Source organism: Lissotriton helveticus, chromosome 5_1 (assembly GCF_964261635.1).
Source record: "Lissotriton helveticus chromosome 5_1, aLisHel1.1, whole genome shotgun sequence".
NCBI lineage: Eukaryota > Metazoa > Chordata > Amphibia > Caudata > Salamandridae > Lissotriton > Lissotriton helveticus.
The window spans coordinates 1,661,565,506-1,661,592,481 of record NC_136065.1 but is presented as its reverse complement, the minus strand read 5'-3'; the positions used below and the strand labels follow the sequence as shown (position 1 = coordinate 1,661,592,481).

The 26,976-nt window shown below is 52.1% G+C and overlaps 1 protein-coding gene across 4 annotated transcripts in view; it reads right to left on the bottom strand.

Annotated features, from left to right (window-relative positions):
* Positions 1–26,976, bottom strand: part of REM2 (RRAD and GEM like GTPase 2) — a 278,221-nt gene that overhangs the window by 57,265 nt on the left and 193,980 nt on the right. For all 4 annotated transcript variants that reach the window (XM_078644878.1, XM_078644879.1, XM_078644880.1 and 1 more), the window contains exon 3: positions 18,962–19,035. In XM_078644878.1, the coding sequence (XP_078501004.1) occupies positions 18,962–19,035 (74 nt within the window). The remainder of the gene's footprint in view (positions 1–18,961; positions 19,036–26,976) is intronic.

The following is a 26,976-nucleotide window of genomic DNA, read 5'->3' as shown; positions in this document are numbered from 1 at the left end:
AGCGTTTGAGCGTTTTTCGGACACTGGGTGCCTTTATTCTAAATAGGATATTTTACCCTTCCTTCTGTATCATAGAGTTTAATCTGCTAAACTCAAGATACTACATCTTCTCTACTCTCCTTAACACATGAGGGTCCTGTTAGTGTTACACCTATGAGTACTTTTTTCTTCCTGTTTGCCATAGCCATAATGGATTGTTAAGAATAGAGAATAAGTGTACTTAATTCAGACACTGATATATTATTCCCTATAGAGCGGGGCCTCCCTCCAGAGCAGCCTGCCAGGTAGAGGTGAGGCAGGACTATCCTACAATTGAGGGTAAGTCCATGTTTTTAGTGACTGTTTCTCTAGCACTTTTTCTGCGATATAGTGACATAAGCACTGAGTATGCAGTTTGATACATGTGATAATCCAGCAACTTGTATATGGCTCTCTCTCTCTCTCCCCTTCCTTTTTTTGTACATATAGATACCTGGGTATAACCTGACAGAAAAAGGAAAACGCAGGAATACCGGTGTTGTATAAATATAATTTTCACTTTGTTTTTCATTTTATTGCAGCAGCAATGTTCACATATGTTAGACGGACCGGGAGGGTCGGCCGAGGATACGGGGAGAGGTCTCCGGGGAGAGCCGTCTCCAGTGAATCGTACAGACAAGTAACTTCCCCCCCACAGACGGACACCACACAATGATAAAGTTCAACGATACTTTATAGACAATTCTTCAGGTACGGTAGAATGGTACAAGGAGGTCTGGACTCAGGGGTCCCCTCTATTCTGGTCTCTGTTCGGGAAGAGGGTAGCGGGACAGTCTTGTTACCAAAACGATGGAAAATAGCTCTCAATCCTCGAGCTCGGTGGTGTAGATGAACGGGCCGCGGCGGAGCCAGCAGGTCCCGAGATGGATGAAGGCAGACGACGGTCCGCGGCAGAGCCAGCAGGTCCCGATGAAGGTGGTGGTTACAAACGGTCCGCGGCTACGCCAGCAGGTCCCGACGATGATGAAGGATAGGGTGGTTCCCAAAGCCGCGGCAGCGCCAGCAGGCAAGACGAGGGTGCACAAGACAGAGCTACGGCAGCGCCAGTAGTCCGTCAAGGATGAGTTCTTCTTTGCGTCTCTCGACTCCAAGATACAACTCCCGTCCTGCTCTGGAGCTGCCCCAGTTATAGGGCTGGTGTGCTTTGATGTCCGGACCCTCGCACTTGGAGGTCGGGAGGTCCGGGATGAGGGGGTTCAGACACCCAGCAGGGGGGTGGAGCCAGCGTCCGGGGAGGCGATGGGCGAGCGGCACTTGGCGGGTGAGAGCCATCGACACCTCCTGCTCCCATTGACTGACCAAGTAGCCCGCTCACCTCCTGGGTGGATGTTGGTGCCGGAATGTCTGAGGCCTGGCCAGGCCCAGGGTTGAGGTCGATCGGGGGCCAGGCGGCCTCGTGGTGGAGTGTCCAAGATGGCGCCCAGGATGGGCGCGCAGGCCGGTAGTGGGTCGGCCTACGGGGTCAACAGGTTCGAGTGTAGGGGTCCCTGCGGGGACGGTGGACGTGCAATGGTGGTGTGTGGTACTTGCGTGGCTGGTTCGGGCCTGGTTGGGCCGGGGGAGAGCGGCCCTTCATGTGGCCTGTCCAACATGCGTCCCCCCCAGCTGAAGGCGGGGAGAGTTACCCGTTCTCTTGGGGACTCTTCGCGTCGAGGCGGAAGAACCGGGACAGGCCATCTGCGTTGGCGTGATCGGGCCCAGGCCGATGTTCAACTGTGAAGTCCATCCCTTGTAGGGAGATGGACCAGCGTAGTAACTTCGGGTTTTCCCCCCGCATCTGCATCAGCCACTGCAGGGGTCGGTGGTCGGTCTGTACCCGAAAGGGTGTGCCAAAAAGGTAGGGCCGGAGCTTCTTGAGGGCCCATACCACCGCGAAGGCCTCCCTCTCTATGGTGCTCCAGCGTTGTTCCCGTGGTAGGAGTCGCCGGCTGATGAAGGCCACCGGCTGGTCATGGCCTTCGGTGTTCACTTGGGACAGGACTGCCCCAATGCCATGGTCGGAGGCATCCGTCTGGACGATGAACTCCCGGCTGTAGTCGGGGGCCTGGAGCACAGGGGCGGAGCACATGGCGGCTTTCAATTGTTCAAATGCAGCTTGACACTCTGGGGTCCAGTTGACTTTCTGGGGCTGATTTTTTGACGTGAGCTCTGTGAGGGGCCTCACGATAGTACCATAGTCTTTCACGAACCTTCGGTAATAGCCCGTGAGGCCCAGGAAGGCTCGTACCTCGGTCTGGGTAGTGGGGGGCTGCCAGGACTGGATGGCGGCAATTTTTAGCTGCAGAGGGGCCACCAGGCCGCTTCCCACCTGGTGCCCGAGGTAGGTTACAGACCCTTGCCCAATTTGACATTTGCTGGCCTTGATCGTGAGGCCAGCTTGCTGAAGGGCGTGCAGTACTGCTCGGAGGTGGTGGAGGTGCTCGGACCACTGGTTGCTGTATACAGCGATGTCGTCTAAGTAGGCGGCGCTGAAGCCTTCGAGCCCCGCCAGGACCTGATTGACGAGCCGTTGGAATGTTGCTGGGGCATTCTTCATGCCGAAGGGCATGACTGTGAAATGGTAATGGCCATCGGGCGTGGAAAAGGCAGAACGTTCTTGTGCCCGGGGTGTGAGGCCGATCTGCCAGTAGCCCGCCGTCAGGTCGAAGATACTGAGGTAGCGGGCAGCTCCCATGCGGTCGATTAGTTCATCTGCCCGGGGGATGGGATGTGCGTCTGCCCTGGTGACCGCATTCAAGCCCCGGTAGTCGACGCAGAACCGGAGTTCTGGTGTGGTGCCGGGGGCAGCTGCCTTGGGGACCAGTACTACAGGGCTGGCCCAGGGGCTGTCTGAGGGCTCGATGACCCCGAGCGTGAGCATTTTGGCTACTTCCTCCTGGATGCAGGCCCGTACCCGATCTGGCACGCGGTAGGCCCGGTGGCGGATAGGGGGGCTGTCCCCCGTGTCCACATCGTGCGTACACCAGGAAGTGACACCTGGGGTGAGGGAGAACAGGCTGGCGAATTGTGATAGGAGAACTTGGCACTCCTGGTGTTGCTCTCGGGTGAGGGTCTCTGAGAGTCGGACCCCATCTACGGAACCGTCTTTCTCCCGCGTTCGTAGGAGGTCCGGGAGGGGCTCGGAGTCCTCTTCAGCCCCATTGTCTGTGGCCATCAGGAGGCTGAGTTCTGTCCGTACAAAGTGCGGTTTCAGTCTGTTAGCGTGGAGGACCCGGAGGGGGTTCCGGGAAGATTCCAAGTCGATGAGATAGGTAGCCGGACCCTTGCGCTCGACCACCTTGAAGGGCCCTGTCCACTTGTCTTGTAGGGCGCAGGGTTCGGTGGGGGACATCACCCATACCTGTTGCCCAGGTTCAAACTCGATGGAGGAGGCATTCCGGTCATACCACCTTTTCATGTCCTCCTGACTGGCCTCTAGGTTGGCTTTTGCTAGTTCTCGGAATCGCCGGGTCTAGTTGCGGAGTGTTAGGAGGTAGCGGAACACATCTGGTGGGTTCTTTAGAGGGGGCATCTCCCAGCCTTCCTTAACTAGGCTGAGCGGCCCGCGCACGGGGTGTCCATACAGCAGTTCAAATGGGCTGAAGCCCAGGGACTTCTGGGGAACCTCTCGATATGCGAAGAGAAGGCACGGCAACAGTACATCCCACTGGCGACGGAGGGGCTCTTCCAACCCCCCGATCATCCCTTTGAGCGTGCGGTTGAACCGCTCAACGAGTCCGTTTCCTTGAGGGTGATAGGGGGTCGTGAACCGGTAGGTAACCCCGCACTGTTGCCAGAGAGATTTCATGTATTTCGAAATAAAGTTCGTGCCCCTGTCACTGACGACCTCCCGGGGGAAGCCCACCCGGGAGAAGATCCCCATCAGAGCCCGGCCGACTACCGGGGCTGTCACAGTCCGCAGGGGAACAGCCTCCGGGTAGCGGGTGGCGTGGTCCACTAGCACCAGGATGAATCGATGGCCTTGTTTTGTGCGCGGGTCCAGGGGCCCTACGATATCGATTCCGACCCTCTCGAACGGGGTGGTGACCACGGGAAAAGGTTGCAGGGGGGCTTTCAGTTTGCGGCCGCTCTTCCCACTGGCTTGGCACGTGGGGCAAGATCGGCAATGCTGGTGTACATTGTCCCTCATTTTGGGCCAGAAGAAGTGGGTCACCAGGCGGCTATAGGTTTTGTCTTGACCCAAGTGTCCTGCCAGGGGGACATCGTGGGCCAGGTTTAGCAGAAAGTCTCTAAAACGGAGGGGTACCACTAGGACTCGGCTGGCCCCCAGCTCCGCGATTCTTTGCTCACTGTACAGCAGATCATTGTCCCAGTAGACCCAGTGAGTTCCGGAGGTATCCCCTGCGCTTTGGGCTAGCGCTTGCTGGCGGAGTCCCTCGAGGGACTGACAGGTCCTTTGTTCTTGGCGAAATTGTTCTTGCGTGGGCCCCCCCTCTTGAGGCCACTGGTCGAGGTTAGCGAGGTCTGGAGGTTGAGCTGGTTCGGGGGGGACGTCACGGTCGGTGGTTTCGGCGGGGGCGACCGGAGGCGGTGGCGCCGGCCATTCGAGTTCCTCTGGGCGGGTGTTGGCACGGGCGGTCATGGACCGGGTGGTGACGCACGCCCAGTCCGGGACGCCCAGCATCCCCAGGTGCTCTTTTCGTTCGACTGCTGCCCATGGAGAGCTTTCCAGGTCATTACCCAGGAGGCAGTCTACGGGGGCATCATCTCGGACCGTCACCTTCAACATGCCGGAGACCCCTCCCCATTCGAAGGGGACGCAGGCCATCCGACACAGACTTTCTGAGTTATCGGCTGAACGTACAGGGCAGAGAACGTTTGGTAAGTATTGTTCGGGGGTCACCAGGTGACAGCGGACGGCTGTTACACTGGCCCCAGTGTCACGAAGGGCTTCCGCCCGGCGTCCATTGATGCCCACCCATTGGCTGTACTTCTGGGTATTAGCGGGTAGGGGGACCCGCGGGACCATGTCTCTCCCCCCTAGGCAGGCGAGAGCCATGGCGGCTGGCTCCCATTCTGGGTGTTCCTGTTCATATTCTTCTTGTTCCTCTGAGATCCGTTCCTCCCCCAGAGCAGCAGCGGCTACTTGGCGGGGTCTTGGGCTCTGGTACTGGGGGCAGTTTGGGTCGTTTGCATAGTGTCCGACTCGTTGACATCGATGGCAGGTAACATTGGCTCGAGGTCCCGGTCGCGCTGGGGTGCTGCCCCGGTTGGACGGGGGGGTGGGGCTGATAGTGGGGGTGACCGGAGCGTTGCTTCTTCCGCGTCCTTGGCCTCCACCTCCTCGGGGACGGTGCTGACCATTGTTGTTCCGGTTCTGTTCGGAGGACCCATTTCGACTCACTCTGGTGATCTCCCACCGGTCAGCTTCGGCTGCGAGCTGCCGGGGATCCGTTAACTTGCTGTCGAGGAGGTGCTGGCGAAGTTCAATGAAGCAATTGTTCGACAGATGCTCCCATACCATAAGATTGAACAGTTGTTCGTAGGTTGTGACCTTGCTTCCTTTGATCCAGCCCTCGAAGGCTCGGCTAAAGTAATTGACATAGTCCACCCAAGTTGTACCTGGGATGCGGGTGCAGTCTCGGAACCTCTGACGGTACATCTCGGGTGTGAGGCCATAGCGGGTGAGGAGTGCCGCTTTCATATGGTCATAGGAGGTCATCTGCTGGTCCGGGAGTTGCAGCAGGGCGTCGCGGCCCTCATTGAGGAATCTCCCCCACAGACCGGCCCCCCAATCGCTTCTATCGATCCGGTGTGCAGTCATAGCGATTTCATAGGCCTTAAACCATTGCTGGATGTCGTCCTCTCGGAAGTATTCTCGAACGACATCCTTGGGGATGTGTACCTTCTTCTCTGTTGCCCCTGGAGTGTGGGGTTGCTCGGGCACCCCTGTTTCTTTATTCTGTTTGCGTAGGTCGATTTCAGCTAATTTCCGTTCATGTTCATATGCCAGTTTCTTTTCCTCGAGCTCCCTTTGTCTCTGTTTCTCCTCTCTTTCTTCTCGGAGACGCAGGTGCTCTAAGTTGATTTTCTGTTCGGCCAACTTTAGTTCAACGTCCATTTTGAGCCGGGCCATTTCCAGCTCGTGTAGTCGGGTTCTTTCTCGTTCCTGGATCTCGCCTGGCGAGAGACCCGTTCTTCGCTCTTCAGGGCCCATGGGGGTTTGTGCTGTGATGTCTTGATCGGGGGTTCCGGCAGCCCCGGTTTCTGCCCAAGATTCCAGGGCCTGCTTAAAGTCATCTTTGGTATTTAGTCCAGTGGTAGCGATACCTAATTCGATACAGAACTGTTTAAGTTCACGATGGCTGTACTCGCCCAATTTCTCCATCTGGAATTTCTCCGTTGATCCGCTTTCTTTAGTTGACATCGTGATTCGCCGTGGGGTGAGCTACTCTCTGTACGGTTTATGCGGTGATTCGGATCCCGTCGCTGGCCACCAATGTTAGACGGACCGGGAGGGTCGGCCGAGGATACGGGGAGAGGTCTCCGGTGAGAGCCGTCTCCAGTGAATCGTACAGACAAGTAACTTCCCCCCCACAGACGGACACCACACAATGATAAAGTTCAACGATACTTTATAGACAATTCTTCAGGTACGGTAGAATGGTACAAGGAGGTCTGGACTCAGGGGTCCCCTCTATTCTGGTCTCTGTTCGGGAAGAGGGTAGCGGGACAGTCTTGTTACCAAAACGATGGAAAATAGCTCTCAATCCTCGAGCTCGGTGGTGTAGATGAACGGGCCGCGGCGGAGCCAGCAGGTCCCGAGATGGATGAAGGCAGACGACGGTCCGCGGCAGAGCCAGCAGGTCCCGATGAAGGTGGTGGTTACAAACGGTCCGCGGCTACGCCAGCAGGTCCCGACGATGATGAAGGATAGGGTGGTTCCCAAAGCCGCGGCAGCGCCAGCAGGCAAGACGAGGGTGCACAAGACAGAGCTACGGCAGCGCCAGTAGTCCGTCAAGGATGAGTTCTTCTTTGCGTCTCTCGACTCCAAGATACAACTCCCGTCCTGCTCTGGAGCTGCCCCAGTTATAGGGCTGGTGTGCTTTGATGTCCGGACCCTCGCACTTGGAGGTCGGGAGGTCCGGGATGAGGGGGTTCAGACACCCAGCAGGGGGGTGGAGCCAGCGTCCGGGGAGGCGATGGGCGAGCGGCACTTGGCGGGTGAGAGCCATCGACACCTCCTGCTCCCATTGACTGACCAAGTAGCCCGCTCACCTCCTGGGTGGATGTTGGTGCCAGAATGTCTGAGGCCTGGCCAGGCCCAGGGTTGAGGTCGATCGGGGGCCAGGCGGCCTCGTGGTGGAGTGTCCAAGATGGCGCCCAGGATGGGCGCGCAGGCCGGTAGTGGGTCGGCCTACGGGGTCAACAGGTTCGAGTGTAGGGGTCCCTGCGGGGACGGTGGACGTGCAATGGTGGTGTGTGGTACTTGCGTGGCTGGTTCGGGCCTGGTTGGGCCGGGGGAGAGCGGCCCTTCATGTGGCCTGTCCAACAACATATTAGATCTGGTCCTGAAGAAAGCCGCTGATACTTTAGTAAAGAACAACAGGCTGAAACATGTTGACCATTTAGTGACAGTGGTTCTATATCCATACCACTGTGCTGTTTCTTCTGTATTTTAACCCTGTCAAGTAGAACACAATAATAAAGTCATGTAGTGATTCTACTTAGTCAGTTTTAACGTCACTCACACCCTCCTTAACACAGCGCTGCATACCTCACTACATTCATCATCTCACTTATGGGTTTGCCATCCTTCAAAACATCTCTGAGCTCCTTCTTTAAACACCGAAGTAGTAGCTCCCAGTGTTTGACTAGGGTTTCATCACTGGTAAGGAGGACCCATATGATGAAGCATGTCACCCTTGGGTGAGTGAGGGTTCTTATCCTTAAGGGATGTCTTCCCCAGTTAGGTTTCCGTTATATTATTTTGTTTAAGAGAGGCACTACCTTCTTGCTAATAAACACATGTAGGAGACCATTGGTGTATTCTATGTCATTGAGATTATAAGTGGGAACACACACCTAATGGTCTATAAATTGTTCCTCCTAGACCCTCAATCCACGGTAGTTTTATCCCACTCCTTTTTGGGGACCAGCACTTATTTTTCCTCAACATTTACCCAAAACAAGAGAGGAGACAAACACACAAAGGGGAAAGCAGGAGGGAGAGAGACTAGAAAATGTAAAAAAAGAGACAGCAGGAACCTGTATGAGTGAGTAGGTAAACGACGCTGTGGATTTAAGACTACGCAACCTTGGTATTCAGTGTGCTGAGGTGATATCGCCAGCCGCGGGTTTCTGAGCAGGGCTTTGGGCACCGCACTCATTCTTTCATAAATTAATCAGACCCCCCAGGATTTCGCAATTTGCAAAATAATCGCGAAAACTGCAGTTTTGCAAAAATGCTGTGATTTTTTCATAACTGGCCGCGAAATCCAGGCCCTCAATAGCCTAACGCGGGGGGCCAATCACATGTCCTAAGATGTTGCAATGCCGGTGTTTTACCTCCGTTAACCGCGTGCGCTTGTGCTCACTGATGAAATGTACACCTTTCATCATACATGCCACCGCAGACACTGTTACTTCAAGTGGAAATAGTGAACCCTGATGAAATATAGATCTCATCGGACTACAGCTAAGTGAACTCACCGTTCCACAAAATCCAGTCGCTTTTAAACAGAGCATGAAATGATAGCGCACGCCATTCCTTACCTCTTAAGCGCTGCGTGCGGTGCAACACGTTATTCTGTATTGGCTAGTATCAATCCTACTTTGAGGCACTAGCCTGTCATGTGGTGATGGTAAAACAACAACAGGGTAAGACTTCTGAAAGCCTTTTCTTCTTGAGGGAATGATTCTCCTGTGTGCTGCTCTGGCTATAAATTGATTCGGAGTTTGAATACTGGAATGAAGCAGTGGCCTCAATTCTTAGTTTTAATCTGACCACCTCTACCAGCTGCTGTTGCGATGATTCTCGGTGTAGAGGTGGTAAGTTGCATATGGATGCTCCTACGGTACTTGCTTTTCAGTGAAGTGCTATCTTGTAGTAAAGCTCACATCTCCTCTGGTTGATTTTGGACCCCAATATGGCCAATTCTCTCAAAAAAAGGCAAAGGTAAAGAAAAAGAGAGATTGGTTGCAGACCCAAGCGCTTCCTTTGGCGCCCTGTCTGTTGTTATCTGGGGTCTCAGAGGTCACGAAGGCATCAGTAGAGGCAGAAAGCAAGCAGAAGTCTGAGGCATGTTTATTTTCTGCAGTTTCCACCCCTTACCAGCCTACTTTGCTATATTTTGCTAGGCTAACATTGGAACGAATAGCTAAGCTCATGATGGCAATGGGAGCAATAGCCATGTAGGTTGTACCTCACTTAGTCTACCGCGGTCATTAATATGAATGGACATCTAGACTGCACACGGAGAAGACTTTCAAAACTGACTGCAAACCCGGTATCACAGCCATATGGGAGTGCTTATGTTCCAGCAGGTCATGAACGAGGCTTGGAAGTGACTAACAAAGCTTTTCTGAGAGGAGGGTGTCTGTCAACCCCCAATGGCTTCCTGTCCACAGGACCACTGCTCTATTCTCCTTACTCCGGTCTTGCGAACATAAAATATACTGTGCTAGTGCAGCAGAGAGGCTGCGCCCCCCCCCCCCATTCTGTTGAACTCCAAACCACCTCTCCTTCCAGGGAGTGTCAATCTTCATATATTTTTGATCTTGGGAGTCTCTATTTTGAATGATATAGAAGGATTTTTTCAGGTGCAGGTTTTAAAATGCAAGTGCACAATTGTAAGAAATGGGGTAGTTGGTTAACTGGGGTGTAAGCCCTGGCCAAACAGTAACTATGATCATTGTCAAGATAAGGTACAAGCAAACTTCAAATGAATCTGTACGTCACCCCCTGGTAGCTTAACTTAGTGTCATGTGTAAAGTATTTATGTAACACTTCAAACAGTAAATCAGTGAAAACCCACCACAAAAGGAACCCACACCTGGTTTAGGAAAAAAAAGAGTAATTTTTAATAAATAAAACAAGACCAAAATGACAAAAATCCAATTAGTAGAACTGGAGATATCGAATTTCCAGGTTTTTAGCGTAAATATTGCAGAAAAGCACAAAGCAGCAACTGGGCATATCTGGTCCCTCCAGAATGGGTCAAAGTCGCAAGTTCAGACTGACCGTGATGGAACGCAGGCAGGCTACACTGACCCAGTTAGGTTAACTGAACAAAGATCCTTAAATCCTGCTGTGGAGCACTCCATGGATCTGCGTCAAAAATGAGCCGCGTAGCCGAAGCGATGTAATGGTTATGAGATGCAACGAGGCTGCGGTGTGAGGTCCTGTTGCATTGCCATTGAAGATCCTGTCAACGGATCTTGGGATACGAAGTTCTGGCATCAGAGATCCAGTGTGGAGCTGGCAATGCATCAGTTTTGAGAAGTTGCCAGGCTGCGTCATCGAGGCGGACATTGATAGATGCAAGGATTTGGTTGTAGATGTGCCACACATGTCGGAGATGCCTTGATTCCGAGGACTGCAAAGCTGTGATGCGGGGCTTTACGATGATTTCAGTCCACACAGCAGCAGCGATGCTTAGGTTCTATTTGCACATTTGCCACTCGGCAGAGAAAATGTGTTGGTTCTGCTCTGAGAAGCGCCAATCAGAAGAATAGTTGCATCAGTTCTGCTGCCAAGCAGCCTCAGCCCACTTCCAAGGGTCCAGGATTGGGGTGACACCACTTGGCAGGGTAGACTCCCAGATGGCAGAGTCAAGCTGCGGGTTCAAGGTTGTTGGAAGCCTTTTATGTCCCTGAGGCTTCAGATCAGCAGGCTAGCCAACTAGCTCTTGGAGTCACTCTGGGATTTGAGCCTGCTAGATGTGGTGGAGGCTTTGCTTAATAGGTCTGATGTTGCTTCTAATTTTTCAGTGAAGCATTTGCCACGCCCAAGTGTTACTTAAACACTTTCAATACCTATATGAATGCATATAGGAAAATGAAGACCCCACCCACTAATATTCTAGCAAACATGAAACTGGTAGTCAAATTAATCTCGGATGTCACATTTGATAGCTTGTGGGCAGCCACAGCATCGGTTGGGGCTTCAATAGCTGGTCCTAGACTGCTTTGGATGAATTCATGGAATCTAGACTCCACTCAGAGCGGCCTACTTAAAAAATTCCATTTAGAAATACAGCTCCCTCCTACGAGCTAAGGACTGGAGCTGTGCTTCTGTAGAGCTGCAGATACTTTAAACATGCCTATTTCAAAGTGGAATACTCTGCTAAAACAGTTTCCATTGATTTTAGGCTGAAAATGAATGATTAGGAGTAAAATAAAGTCCCGCAAAAATGCCACTAAATCTCCATATATTTGCCGCAATATCCTGGGGGGGTCTGCTGAGTGAACCAGAGGTTCACCAAGATCGTGCTCCTGGGAGTACTGAGTGAGCCTAGGCGCTAGCAGTTCAGCGCTCCGAGAATATTAAAAGCAGGGCTCCGGGTAAATCTTACGATTCGCAAAAATTAAGGTACTCGAGAATCTTGGCCTACGTGAGCAGAGCTTAGTGTTTCGAGTTTTCGGAACAGACCGTTAGTGTGCCTTTCTTTTTTCAAGACCAGAGAAATTTACACTCTTCAGAGCACCGCCTGGTTCTCTAGAAAGCAGAGCAATGCGTGACTACAACCAAGAGCAGAACTATGCATGACTCTGTACAATCAAGACCAGAGCAGGACTAAAGCAATTGCAGAGATTTATAGCAAGGGAAGCAAAACTTTATTCACAGTGCGGCCCAATGTAGACTGACACCACGTGGATAAACCCAAAAGGTTGAACTAGCAAAATTTACTAAAACAGATTAGAGAATTATGTATCTTAATTATCAGGGATTATTTTGAGATTATCTGGCACATACTATCCTAAAACTCTAAGCAGATAATTAACATGACGTTATCATATGCCTGCCTATTATACATGTATAATCTGCCCCCTACAACACTTAGCAAGGTCTGTAACCAATGTCTGGAGCAACCGTGTACCATTACATCGATTTCGAATGGCATATTTAGGCAGGTACTGGGATGGATTATTATTATAGGGTGCAAAAAGTTTCAGATGGCACTATTTGGAGATGGAGGTTTCAGGTATGTTTCTTTGCAGCCACAACACAATCATTTTTCTGTAGTGCATCTTGGGTTCCTATTAGGCATATTTTGTTTTTTATGGTTGCCGCGCTAATGCAGGAACACCAATCATCACAAGCAAAACAAAGCTGTTTGGCTTTGCCATTGGTCTGGTCTATGTGAGCTATAGATTGTCACTGTTTTTAGCCATAGTGCACATGCAAGCAACAACGGAGGACGGGAGGGTGGGAGGGGGCAAGCAACAATGGAGGACGGGAGGGTGGGAGGGGGCAAGCAACAACGGAGGACGGGAGGGTGGGAGGGGGCAAGCAACAACGGAGGACGGGAGGGTGGGAGGGTGCAAGCAACAACGGAGGGTGGGTGGGGGCAAGCAACAACGGAGGACGGGAGGGTGGGTGGGGGCAAGCAACAACGGAGGACGGGAGGGTGGGTGGGGGCAAGCAACAACGGAGGACGGGAGGGTGGGTGGGGGCAAGCAACAACGGAGGACGGGAGGGTGGGTGGGGGCAAGCAACAACGGAGGACGGGAGGGTGGGTGGGGGCAAGCAACAACGGAGGACGGGAGGGTGGGTGGGGGCAAGCAACAACGGAGGACGGGAGGGTGGGTGGGGGCAAGCAACAACGGAGGACGGGAGGGTGGGTGGGGGCAAGCAACAACGGAGGACGGGAGGGTGGGTGGGGGCAAGCAACAACGGAGGACGGGAGGGTGGGTGGGGGCAAGCAACAACGGAGGACGGGAGGGTGGGTGGGTGGGGGCAAGCAACAACGGAGGACGGGAGGGTGGGAGGGGGCAAGCAACAACGGAGGACGGGAGGGTGGGAGGGGGCAAGCAACAACGGAGGACGGGAGGGTGGGAGGGGGCAAGCAACAACGGAGGACGGGAGGGTGGAAGGGGGCAAGCAACAACGGAGGACGGGAGGGTGGGAGGGGGCAAGCAACAACGGAGGACGGGAGGGGGCAAGCAACAACGGAGGACGGGAGGGTGGGAGGGGGCAAGCAACAACGGAGGACGGGAGGGTGGGAGGGGGCAAGCAACAACGGAGGACGGGAGGGTGGGAGGGGGCAAGCAACAACGGAGGACGGGAGGGTGGGAGGGGGCAAGCAACAACGGAGGACGGGAGGGTGGGAGGGGGCAAGCAACAACGGAGGACGGGAGGGGGCAAGCAACAACGGAGGACGGGAGGGGGCAAGCAACAACGGAGGACGGGAGGGGGCAAGCAACAACGGAGGACGGGAGGGGGCAAGCAACAACGGAGGGCGGGAGAGGGCATTCAACAACGAAGCACGGGAAGGGGCATTCAACAACGAAGCACGGGAGGGGGCATTCAACAACGAAGCACGGGAGGGGGCATTCAACAAGGAAGGACGGAGGGTGGGAGGGGGCATGCAACAAGGAAGGGAGGGTGGGAGGGGGCATGCAACAAGGAAGGACGGGAGGGTGGGAGGGGGCATGCAAAAAGGAAGGACGGCAGGGTGGGAGGGGGCATGCAACAAGGAAGGACGGGAGGGTGGGAGGGGGCATGCAACAAGGAAGGACGGGAGGGTGGGAGGGGGCATGCAACAAGGAAGGAAGGGAGGGGCAAGCAACAACGGAGGACGGGAGGGTGGGTGGGGGCAAGCAACAACGGAGGACGGGAGGGTGGGTGGGGGCAAGCAACAACGGAGGACGGGAGGGTGGGTGGGGGCAAGCAACAACGGAGGACGGGAGGGTGGGTGGGGGCAAGCAACAACGGAGGACGGGAGGGTGGGTGGGGGCAAGCAACAACGGAGGACGGGAGGGTGGGTGGGGGCAAGCAACAACGGAGGACGGGAGGGTGGGTGGGGGCAAGCAACAACGGAGGACGGGAGGGTGGGTGGGGGCAAGCAACAACGGACGACGGGAGGGTGGGTGGGGGCAAGCAACAACGGAGGACGGGAGGGTGGGTGGGGGCAAGCAACAACGGAGGACGGGAGGGTGGGTGGGGGCAAGCAACAACGGAGGACGGGAGGGTGGGTGGGGGCAAGCAACAACGGAGGACGGGAGGGTGGGTGGGGGCAAGCAACAACGGAGGACGGGAGGGTGGGTGGGTGGGGGCAAGCAACAACGGAGGACGGGAGGGTGGGTGGGGGCAAGCAACAACGGAGGACGGGAGGGTGGGTGGGGGCAAGCAACAACGGAGGACGGGAGGGTGGGAGGGGGCAAGCAACAACGGAGGACGGGAGGGTGGGAGGGGGCAAGCAACAACGGAGGACGGGAGGGGGCAAGCAACAACGGAGGACGGGAGGGTGGGAGGGGGCAAGCAACAACGGAGGACGGGAGGGTGGGAGGGGGCAAGCAACAACGGAGGACGGGAGGGTGGGAGGGGGCAAGCAACAACGGAGGACGGGAGGGTGGGAGGGGGCAAGCAACAACGGAGGACGGGAGGGGGCAAGCAACAACGGAGGACGGGAGGGGGCAAGCAACAACGGAGGACGGGAGGGGGCAAGCAACAACGGAGGACGGGAGGGGGCAAGCAACAACGGAGGGCGGGAGGGGGCAAGCAACAACGGAGGACGGGAGAGGGCATTCAACAACGAAGCACGGGAGGGGGCATTCAACAACGAAGCACGGGAGGGGGCATTCAACAAGGAAGGACGGAGGGTGGGAGGGGGCATGCAACAAGGAAGGGAGGGTGGGAGGGGGCATGCAACAAGGAAGGGAGGGTGGGAGGGGGCATGCAACAAGGAAGGACGGGAGGGTGGGAGGGGGCATGCAAAAAGGAAGGACGGCAGGGTGGGAGGGGGCATGCAACAAGGAAGGACGGGAGGGTGGGAGGGGGCATGCAACAAGGAAGGAAGGGAGGGGGCATGCAACAAGGAAGGACGGGAGGGGGCATGCAACAAGGAAGGACGGGAGGCTGGGAGGGGGCATGCAACAACAAAGGACGGGAGGGTGGGAGGGGGGCTTGCAACAACAAAGGACGGGAGGGGGGCTTGCAACAACAAAGGACGGAAGGGTGGGAGAGTCTTGCTATAACAAAGGACGGGAGGGTGGGAGGGGGCTTGACACAACAAAGGACGGGAGGGTGGGAGGGGGCTTGCAACAACAAAGAACGGGAGAATGGGAGGGGGCTCTCAACAACAAAGGACGGGAGAATGGGAGGGGGCTCTCAACAACAAAGGACGGGAGAATGGGAGGGGGCTCTCAACAACAAAGGACGGGAGAATGGGAGGGGGCTCGCACCAACAAAGGACGGGAGAATGGGAGGGGGCTCGCACCAACAAAGGGCGGGAGAATGGGAGGGGGCTCGCACCAACAAAGGGCGGGAGAATGGGAGGGGGCTCGCACCAACAAAGGGCGGGAGAATGGGAGGGGGCATGCAACAACGAAGGACGGGAGGGTGGGAGGGGGCATGCAACAACGAAGGACGGGAGGGTGGGAGGGGGCATGCAACAACGAAGGACGGGAGGGTGGGAGGGGGCATGCAACAACGAAGGACGGGAGGGTGGGAGGGGGCATGCAACAACGAAGGACGGGAGGGTGGGAGGGGGCATGCAACAACGAAGGACGGGAGGGTGGGAGGGGGCATGCAACAACGAAGGACGGGAGGGTGGGAGGGGGCATGCAACAACGAAGGACGGGAGGGTGGGAGGGGGCATGCAACAACGAAGGACGGGAGGGTGGGAGGGGGCATACAACAACGAAGGACGGGAGGGTGGGAGGGGGCATACAACAACGAAGGACAAGAGGGTGGGAGGGGGCATGCAACAACGAAGGACGAGAGGGTGGGAGGGGGCATGCAACAACGAAGGACGGGAGGGTGGGAGGGGGCATGCAACAACGGAGGACATGAGGGTGGGAGGGGGCATGCAACAACGGAGGACATGAGGGTGGGAGGGGGCATGCAACAACGGAGGAAGGGAGAGTGGGAGGGGGCATGCAACAACGGAGGACGGGAGGGTGGGAGGGGGCATGCAACAACGGAGGACGGGAGGGTGGGAGGGGGCATGCAACAACGGAGGACGGGAGGGTGGGAGGGGGCATGCAACAATGGAGGACGGGAGGGTGGGAGGGGGCATGCAACAAAGAAGGACGGGAGGGTGGGAGGGGGCAAGCAACAACGGAGGACGGGAGGGGGCAAGCAACAATGGAGGACGGGAGAGGGCATTCAACAACGAAGCACGGCAGGGGGCATTCAACAACGAAGCACGGGAGGGGGGAGGGGGCATGCAACAAGGAAGGACGGAGGGTGGGAGGGGGCAAGCAACAACGGAGGACGGGAGGGTGGGAGGGGGCTCTCAACAACAAAGGACGGGAGAATGGGAGGGGGCTTGCAACAACAAAGGACGGGAGAATGGGAGGGGGCTCTCAACAACAAAGGACGGGAGAATGGGAGGGGGCTCGCACCAACAAAGGACGGGAGAATGGGAGGGGGCTCGCACCAACAAAGGACGGGAGAATGGGAGGGGGCTCGCACCAACAAAGGGTGGGAGGGGGCATGCAACAACGAAGGACGGGAGGGTGGGAGGGGGCATGCAACAACGAAGGACGGGAGGGTGGGAGGGGGCATGCAACAACGAAGGACGGGAGGGTGGGAGGGGGCATGCAACAACGAAGGACGGGAGGGTGGGAGGGGGCATGCAACAACGAAGGACGGGAGGGTGGGAGGGGGCATGCAACAACGAAGGACGGGAGGGTGGGAGGGGGCATGCAACAACAAAGGACGGGAGGGTGGGAGGGGGCATGCAACAACGAAGGACGGGAGGGTGGGAGGGGGCATGCAACAACGAAGGACGAGAGGGTGGGAGGGGGCATGCAACAACGAAGGACGGGAGGGTGGGAGGGGGCATGCAACAACGAAGGACGGGAGGGTGGGAGGGGGCATGCAACAACGGAGGACGGGAGGGTGGGAGGGGGCATGCAACAACGGAGGACGGGAGGGTGGGAGGGGGCATGCAACAACGGAGGACATGAGGGTGGGAGGGGGCATGCAACAACGGAGGACGGGAGAGTGGGAGGGGGCATGCAACAACGGAGGACGGGAGGGTGGGAGGGGGCATGCAACAACGGAGGACGGGAGGGTGGGAGGGGGCATGCAACAACGGAGGACGGGAGGGTGGGAGGGGGCATGCAACAACGGAGGATGGGAGGGTGGGAGGGGGCATGCAACAACGGAGGATGGGAGGGTGGGAGGGGGCATGCAACAACGGAGGACGGGAGGGTGGGAGAGGGCATGCAACAAAGAAGGACAGGAGGGTGGGAGGGTGGGAGGGGGCAAGCAACAACGGAGGACGGGAGGGGGCAAGCAACAATGGAGGACGGGAGAGGGCATTCAACAACGAAGCACGGCAGGGGGCATTCAACAACGAAGCACGGGAGGGGGGAGGGGGCATGCAACAAGGAAGGACGGAGGGTGGGAGGGGGCATGCAACAAGGAAGGACAGGAGGGTGGGAGGGGGAATGCAACAACGAAGGACGGGAGGGTGGGAGGGGGAATGCAACAACGAAGGACGGGAGGGTGGGAGGGGGAATGCAACAATGAAGGACGGGAGGGTGGGAGGGGGCATGCAACAACGAAGGACGGAGGGTGCATGCAACAATGAAGGACGGAGGGTGCATGCATCAACAAAGGACGCGAGGGTGGGAGGGGGCATGCAACAACGAAGGAGGGTTTACTCAATGGGGAGTGGGCAGACTTACCTGGACAGCAAGGAAAGGGACAGTCCAGTCGATGGTGCAGCTGGATATGTTAGTACGTAGAACTGGGTAAGTAGGGGAGGGATCTTGTTAGTTAGGCCTGCATCAGGAGACAGCTGCCTAGTACGATTGGCACAGTAATCAAAGAAGGAGTCGGTGGGGAAAAATAAAGGTGAGAGGTCATATTGGTTGGGCATGCTAACTGGGGAAGCAGCGGGAAAGGGAAGAAAAGATGGTGTCCCAATAGGAGGTGCTATTAGGTCTGGGTAACCATTGAAGGGAACACATGAGGCAGGTCACAAATGGGCAGGCGATGCAGTGTGAAGATCTCAGTCTCAGATTTTGCAGTTATTGTACTTTTTGTGTGGATTTGATCAGATGTGGATTTTTGAAGGAATAGTGGATAATTTTATAAAACTCAGGAAATAGATAGGTACTTGCATGTATGTGTAGGGAGCGGTAGAATAATAACCCATATCCATGAGAATTGGTAGGGCAAATTTTATACAGCTCATACAAATTTGGGTTAACTGTGCCCTTAGAGTGGTACTCTACATCTCATTGAGCTTTAGGAATAACGGCACTGTATCCTGGTGACTTGAATTTCCACAAACAGAGTGGAGTAATTTAAGCTGTGATATTGATGATCTTGGGTAAGGGACAGATGCAATAAACCAAAAGACCCTTCTGGCTAGCAAAAACTAGGCCTGGGTGGTAAATTCTGTTTGCGGAATTTGGGTAATTTTGCGTTCTGCGAAGAACGCGAAATTGCCCAAAATTCTGCGTTCTGCAACTTCGCAAAATGTTTTGCTTTTTCTCGTTCTAAAATGCGTGTTCGTAAGATATTTCCCCCCGAGCATGCAAAACAGCGATTGCGAACAGTAAAAAAGCCTCGCGAACAAACAATTCCACGTGTTCGCGGAATATCTGCGTGTTCGGAGATTTTTTACCGCTTAGCGGAGATTTGCGTAACGTGATTACGCAAATTCGCCCACCCCTAGCAAAAACATTCGGTGCCCGTCCCTCCCTCTTTTAACTCTACTGGACGAGTACCCTTATAGTCCAGCCCTGGGCTCATTGAGATCCAGCATTTTAGGAAAAAGCCAGGAGTGCAACTTACCGACTCCCAGATATCATACACCACCAGTGTAGCCTCTTCATTGTCCACAAGAATCCTGCGCTCATAAGTATCCTCTGGAGAAGAAGAAATAATGTTTGTGTTTACTCTCCAAAAACAGAACGATAAGACAGAATCATAAAATATCACACTTTTGTACATTTCTGAAAAATAAATCAAAGATAAATTTCCAAATAAAGCACACTCTGCAAGAATGCTTATGTGTACTTTGCATTAATTCACCTGCTGGGGCATGTGTTTGGTAAAATTCTTGAAAGCTAGAATTGTTTGGATTGCTCAATTACTGTACCTCAATCCCTACTTTCTGCTAGTCTCTATCTCCTGCACCAACTCCAGGCACAGGATTCAAGAGATGCCGTTTCTGAGGCACCAGAAACCCTGGTAAAGGCAAAAGCAAGAAGAACAATAACGTCCCCGGTGCATTGAGTCGTCCATGCCTTTAGAATTCGGATTGTGACTTCAAGCCTGTTCATTGATGCATGTGACACATATCTGAGACAATCCTCGTGCTCTTATACTGCCTCCTTTTGTATAACATAAGTCTATGTATAATTGGTAATGTCTCTGATTCAGAACGGTCAACCCCTTAATCATGTTAATGTTTTTTTAACCAAAAAAACCAAAACAGATTTATTTTTAAAAAATAACAAGGTGGAGAACAAGGCTTCACTGTTTGGATCTGGAGAAATAGATTTCGCATAAGACACCAAAGAAGGTCATTTACAAAGGACTGAGCAGTAGAGTTATGATGGAGGATAGGATATGTTAATTTGTTTTTTTGTTTCATCTCGCCCCCCTCCTTATTTTTTGTCAACCTGCACACAGAACGTGTTGCGCACAGGAGCACCGCCAGAAAACTCATTCGGTGCCACAAAAAAGGTGTTTAGATCCCTTTCTCTTTAGTCAACACCATGCTCCCAGGTTTCCAAGACTGCTTCCCATTAAGAATGTCTTACACAACTGAGCTTGTCTAATAATGTTCCTGAAGTATTGTAGCCACATCTCTCGCACCCTGATGGAACTCCACTGGCTCCCCTTGGAGGCCCACAACATCTTCGAACTCAGCTGCATCATATACAAAGACTTCACATCTGGCACCCTCACCTATCTGGCTAACAAGCCCCGCACTCCTGGTGGCTTTTGGCACGCAGGCAGTCAGGATACCATCAGACTGGAGATAAAGGAGAAAGAAAACAAGCATTTGCAATGCAATAGGTCTCGCATTATTAAAGTTTGAGCTATTGGCATTGTTAAATAATGCGAGACCTATTGCATTGCAAATGCTTGTTTGTTGTTCTTCCTGCCTCCCTGTTACTTCATACGAATGCTTCCAGTAATTCCTAGTGTACACCATAACTTTACAAACACTATAAATAAAGTGTGGTGAAAAGTAGAGAAACACTGCAGTAAAAGTCTCTCGTAAACGGCACTTAAAATGAACTCGGATGTAACAGCAGCACATCAAAGCAGAGTGAGCTGGGACACTCTTAGGGGCATCTTTGCGGCCCAAAAACCTCGTTCATCAGCAGCTGTCTAAGGCTAAAGCTAAAATTGCACACACAATACTTGCATTGTATTGCATTGGTGCATTTGCTGTAAACTCGCTTTATTGGTAACTTTTCTAGTGGAATGCTCATACCATGCAGCAGAATTATGTATTGTACATCCTTTTCCGATAGTATTTACTCATAATGATGGCCGTCAAACAGGTTTCCTTTGTTTTCTGTCAAGTGCTGTCGAATATCTGTGGCAGAATAAGGAAAGTCCTGCAGCGCCACTGGGGCCTAATACATCTTCCCTCCATATTGATGATTTTAACCTAGACCTGTGTCTGGTTGGGTTTATGGGCTGCAAGGTCAGCGGTGTGTTTGTGGTTCTGCTGTTCTTTGCTGTGGGACCTGTGTTTATTTGGGTTTATGGGCTGAAAGTACAACAGTGTGTTTGTGATCATGGTTGGGTTAATGGCTGCAAGGTCAGCAGTGTGTTTGTGGTTCTAATGTTCTTTTCTGTAGGAATGTCTCATTAATAGACAGATTGTGGGATTGAATGGGTGTGGCTGGCGTTCTTGCCCAGGGCCTTGTAGCTGGTGTTTGGTGCTCTTCTTCTTGATAAGCAGAACCACAGTTTAAGTTTAATTAAACACTTGGATAAGTGATTTGTGGAGAAGTGCTGCCTTGATGAACAGTAAAGAGCAAGAATGACATATATTGTTTTCAAATTGCACATGAACTATAATTGGAATGATTACAACTCAGTATACAAATATTTTGACGTGGTTAAAAACTGTAATGGCTGACGAAATTCGTGTCTGGTGCATGCTGCTACAGGGCTACTGTACAGCGGAGGTGTGAGCATTTGCAGGATGTGTGCTGGAGCTGATGTGATTTGGGTGGTTGAATTGGTGTACAGTGCGTGCTAATGATGGTGCGAAGGCTAGTTTAGAACGCATGTTCTGGCTGTTGCAGGGTGCATGCTTGTCTTGGTGTAGAGAGTGCACTGTGGTCTGAGCTAGGATAAATGTTGGCCCCTCTGCTGTTCATGTTTGCAGTACTGATCTGGTGAACAGTGCATGTTTGAAATGGTGCATGATGCTTTCTTAGGCTGGTCTGCGGTGCACAGTTGGGATGATATAAGGTGCTTGCTCGGAATGGTGTACGATTCGCAGTTGGGATGGTGTAGAGTGCATTGAGGAGCTGGTGTGAGATGTCTTGTGGCGGCCTCACAGTGCACACTTGTACAGGTGAGTATCTGGAGTGTTGTAGGATACTTTATGGTTCTTATATAGTGCACTAGCTCCCGGAGACATTTAGGCAATGTACCCCCTTAACCTTGCACCCAAGAATGTAATGATTTAAACAGATAACAGCTAAGACAAGACGGCAAGCAATGAACTGCTACATTTGGAGCAGGGTATGCAGACGTCCTTAGGGGAATGCATGCAGGGAGACGTAGGCGTGTACACTTAAGTCTTGCATACAGACTTTCGTGGACAGTCCCAGTTTTCAGAAGACTGTCCTGGTGTCCAGACGCTTATGTTAATGTTCAATGTATGTCACGGTGTTTGGAGCAAAGGTCATGTCATCCTGGAAAAGCCGAATTGAAAGGTATGCTCTCCTTTCACGGGTGCCTCTGACGTGTGAAATATTTTTAAGTCATTTATCTGTGTCTGCCAGGTAGCACAGGAGGGCCTCTGCCTGCTCCCAGCAGAGAGAAAGAGTGGTGGGGCAGGGCCTGCTCCGGCATAGTAGTTATGTAAACGTAGCCTGCTAAATATGTGTGCACACATTTACAAACCTAGCATATATATAGCCATGTTTACAATGCTAGTAAAACAAGCAATTAAGAGACAGGAAACAAGCTCTTGGCATTGCTGTGTGGAGGAGGGTGGGGGGGGGGAAGAGAAATGCACGGCCTGGCGGCCGTGAAAGAGAAGTGAATAATTAGGGGAGGAGAAATGCCTGCCTGAGGACGAGCGCACGCTGGGGGAAGCTTCAGATGCCAGTGGGAGGGAGGCTGATTGTTGCTTTGATGTGGACGCACAGATGGTGACTGTGGGGGGAAAGCGCGTGCTTGTTCACGTGAACTGTTGAAAATCTGCCGTTGGTTTGACAATTATTTTGCCTACTAAAATTCTTCCCTATCCATTCCTTTGGAATGGGACAGGCGAGCCCTAAAAATAGGCAAAAGGCCGTCTTCTACCTATGCGCCGAGGATATTGAACAGAATTCTTGAATCTATCAACACTGCCCCAACCATGCTCCCATTTAGGAAAGAGCTGAAGACATCTCCGTAAAGAGCATCAAAGCACTATGAAGAAAAGTCTACCCCCATTCTTAGAAGATAGCAAACCCTCCACTCACTCATTGACTTCGAGCATGCACGGTGCTCCCCATATTTTTAGTTAATGTGTGTAATATTTGTATAACATTCGGTTAAGTACCTCATTTAGAGTCCATCATATTTAAAAATTAAATACCTAGAAAACACAGTTGGAATGCTAGTACTGTTTCTAGACAGCAGAAATACTTACACTATTACTTGTATGAGAAGGGCAGTGGCAATAGGTCTAAATATTTGCTTTCTCTATACGAACAAAGACACAACCTTCAACACCGCCCAGACATCTCAGAAATTAACCAGATGACAGTACCACAAACACGCAGACGGCATAAAAAATATATGAGCAATCTTCACCATATTACTTTAGAGCAGAGGTCTCCTTTCATTAACTTGCTCGTCGTTTTTAATAAAGCACTTAAACACGGTCAGGCAAAAAGCTGAAGCATTTTGTAGGGAAGATGTTTTTGCCACAGCTATATTCTGGGAATCTAAGATTGTGCGCTGAGAAGTGACTCTGAGATGCATCTAAAGAATGCAGTCTCTAAATTAATCTATTTACGGAGTATTCGCAATAAACCGATCTTGGCGCGGCCCAACTGGTTCACTGGTGGTATAGACTGGAGACCAGAATCCTCCTATACTCCGCCCCTACTTCATTAATGCAGTTATTTTTAATAAGAGGCTTCCATAGTGGATTCTGTGCATTAAACTTACCCTGATGCTTAAAGTACCTCTCTAAATTGGTTTGCTATCAAGATATGTTTAACACAATTTCCATTCCAAAATATTACACTTAAGCTGAGGAGTATCTTTAATAAACACAGACATCTCTCTAAGTTGCCTTGATAGCCTAGGATGTATGCTATTTTAGTATTACAAGACAACGAAGGAGGAAACCCATTGAAAGGAAAATAACATTAAATCAAAATGTCTTTCCTGTTGCACAGGTCCCCTTTGATACAGCCTGAATCATGTTCTTGGCTTCTTGCTGCTGTCGCACTGCTCCTTCCTTAAAATCTCATCCATTGGCTTCCTATTCAAGCTTGCAGCTTTAAGACCCTGTATGGCTTGGTCCCAAAGTTTATTCTTTAATGCCTAATTTCCTAAACCCATATTAGAACTCTCTAGCGATCTAATCAAACTGTAGTTCAACCCATATTTAGCAGAGTTTGCATGCGAGGTCAAGCCTTCTTAGGTTTAGCCATGATCAATGTAGAACTCCCTACCACTACCTTAGACCCATTTCTTCTCACCTAATCTGTAAACAAAGTTGTTCAAATAATACTGTGCATGTGATCCCTTTGTGACAAGTCCTTTTCAAGTGGTTGTTTAGCACCAAGAGATCCTCTGGGTGGTAATGCGCTCTTTATACATTTTTTACAAGGTAACATGACATTGCATCAGACTAATCCCACCTTCCCCTTTAAGAGCATGACCATGTGTTAATGGGTTTTTAGCCAGTGGTTATTGTTGGTTATGGAGACACTGGAAGGGAGGAGGTGGGGCTGCGCTCTTATTCTATGTCCAACTCGGATACTGTGTCTTTCATGTGGCAACTGCAGAACCCCCAGGATATAGCGGCATAAAAGTGCAAATTTAGCGGCACCAAAATGTAAATTTAGCGGCACCAAAATGTAAATTTAGCTGCATTATTGCAGCACTTTATTTTACTCATAATCATTCCTTTTCAGCCCTAAATTAATGGAACCTGTTTTAGCATAGTATTCCTCTTTGAAATAAGCATGTTTAAAGTTTCTGCAGCTCTACGGAAGCACAGCTCCAATCTACGAACCTTGTGGGAGGGGGCGTATTTCTCCCTGGGATTTTCTAGCGCCCATGAGTGCACCCCTGCCGGGGCACGACTTTCAACGCTCCCTGGGTGCAGTCGCACAGCTCCCCTTTGCTCCATGGGTGCAGTCACACAGCCCCCATTTGCTCCCTGGGTGCCGTCACAAAGACCCCCATCACTCCCTGGGTGCAGAGGTACAGCCTCCTCTTGTGTTGCGTACACTGACTCCCTTTTATGGGTAGTGCTGACAGTAAAATAAATATCGCGCCCGTCGTGCTTGCCAGCTGATTTTGTGATTTTTTCATGAATCGCGAAATCCTGAAATGCTGGAGGGTCTGATTAGGACATGCTACACACACCAGGGCATGTCCTACCTTATACTTCCAATGCACCCTGCCTCAAACGGAGCAAGATAGGAATTGAAGGAGGGACAACAAAGGGGAGGATACAAAATAATGAAAGAAGAAGCAATGTTCCAGCAATGGGGAATTGCCCTGAAGCTCGAAAAGCAACTCCGCTACCCGACTCCTCTTCTACCCCCTACTTGGCCAGAGTCTCAAAAAAACACCAGCTCAATATTAAAGGGAGCCAGGAGCAGTTCACCTGGGAGTCACATCGGAAACACAAAAAGCCCTCGACCTGGACAAAATAAAAACCAAGGCAGTCAACTCTTGTTTACAACCGACCTCAATTGGAAGTCAATTCAGCGCACAATCATTACTACGATTGCAGACTACTGACAAAAAGAGCAAACGCTCTCCAATCCCTAACAAGGGGCAGGGATATAAAAATGTGTTCCTGGAATATCAATGGTCTACAAAGCAAGCGGAACGACCCTGAATTTCTACAATATCTAGTCACATTTGACCGACCCTGAATTTCTACAATATCTAGTCACATTTTACCTCCTTTTATTACAAGAAACCTGGGAAGACAAAGCATTCGACCTCCAGGGGTTCACATCTTGCTTTATCCCGGCAAACAAAAATTCAACCTTTGGACGTAGATCAGGAGGGTTGACGGTCCTCGCCTCCATATCGACAATAGGCAAAATCGAGGCAATGGACATTCATATATCTCCACCAAGTGTCATCCAGGTGATAAAGCTCTCACTTGGGCTAAAAACGCAGCCCCAGGAAGCAATTATAATCAACACGTATATTCACCCCAAAGAGAAACATAAGGCGGTAGAAGAGCTGGCGAAAGTTCTAGAAAAAATAAGGGAAGCAAGAGTGTCTGACCTATTCATCCTGGCTGGCGACTTCAACACGCTTCTCCTCAGCAAAGATCAAGACAGCGACCTCATTCAAGAACTGATTACAGTGTGTGGCGTGCCGCCACAAGGCGCCCTAAAAAATAACAACCGAACGAAGCACTCGAAAAAATTCCTACATCACCTGGAGCAACTCAATCTAAGGGCCTTAAACGGCCGCTACGCTGAAGACGACCCCCCAGTAGCCACTTTCCACACTAACTCACAAACCTCGCACCTCAACTACATGTTCGTATCTCTGAATATGTTTTGTTGGGTTTCTTCATTCAAAATAGAAGCGAGCGACTTCAGCGATCACTTGCCTCTAGTGAAATAAGATCCAACTGGGAATTGAGCCCCTTACCGGCCCAGACACAGAAGTCAGTTCAAATTTAAAGCGACTACGGTGTAACTCCGGCAACATTGATTCCATCAGCCTCACTACGAAAACCCTTTTTTCCCCCCAAGTCTCTGGGTCTTCAACCAAGCAGTCGGACGTCTGGCAAAACTTCATCGATGCCATGATGGCGAAAATGAGATGTACGGTGTGCAAAAACTCTGGCCAAACAAAGGGGACTTCAGTTTGGAAACATCTACCCCCGGACATGAAAATACAAAAACGAATTATAAACCAAACCTTGAGACTTATGCGAAAGGACCAGGCAAACAGCAGCTTGCAAACAGTTCTGCGGGAAGCGAAAAAACAGCTCAAACGGATGAAATGGGAAAGCCAAAAGCAAAGAAATGACGATTTTTGGGTAAAAATTGTCCACGAGGGGAAGCAGAAAAACAGCTCCAGGTTCTGGCAAATGGTAAAAAGGTTACAGAACCCCGACCATTTAGGGCAAAACTCACATATATCAGAGGAAGTATGGACAAAATACCTATTATCACACTTCAACGATGAAGACATCACAGGTGACACGGTAATAATGCCTCCTGGCACAAAAACCTCAAGGCCTGGAAACGAGGAACAACCCAATCATCACATGGTCGTAAGCATACAAGAAACATGGGAGCGTGAAGGAATAAGGCCAACAAAACCTGACCATCCTAAAAAGGAAGAAAGACCTGCAAAGGATGTCTAGCAAGGGCCAATGAAAATTATCTCAGCAG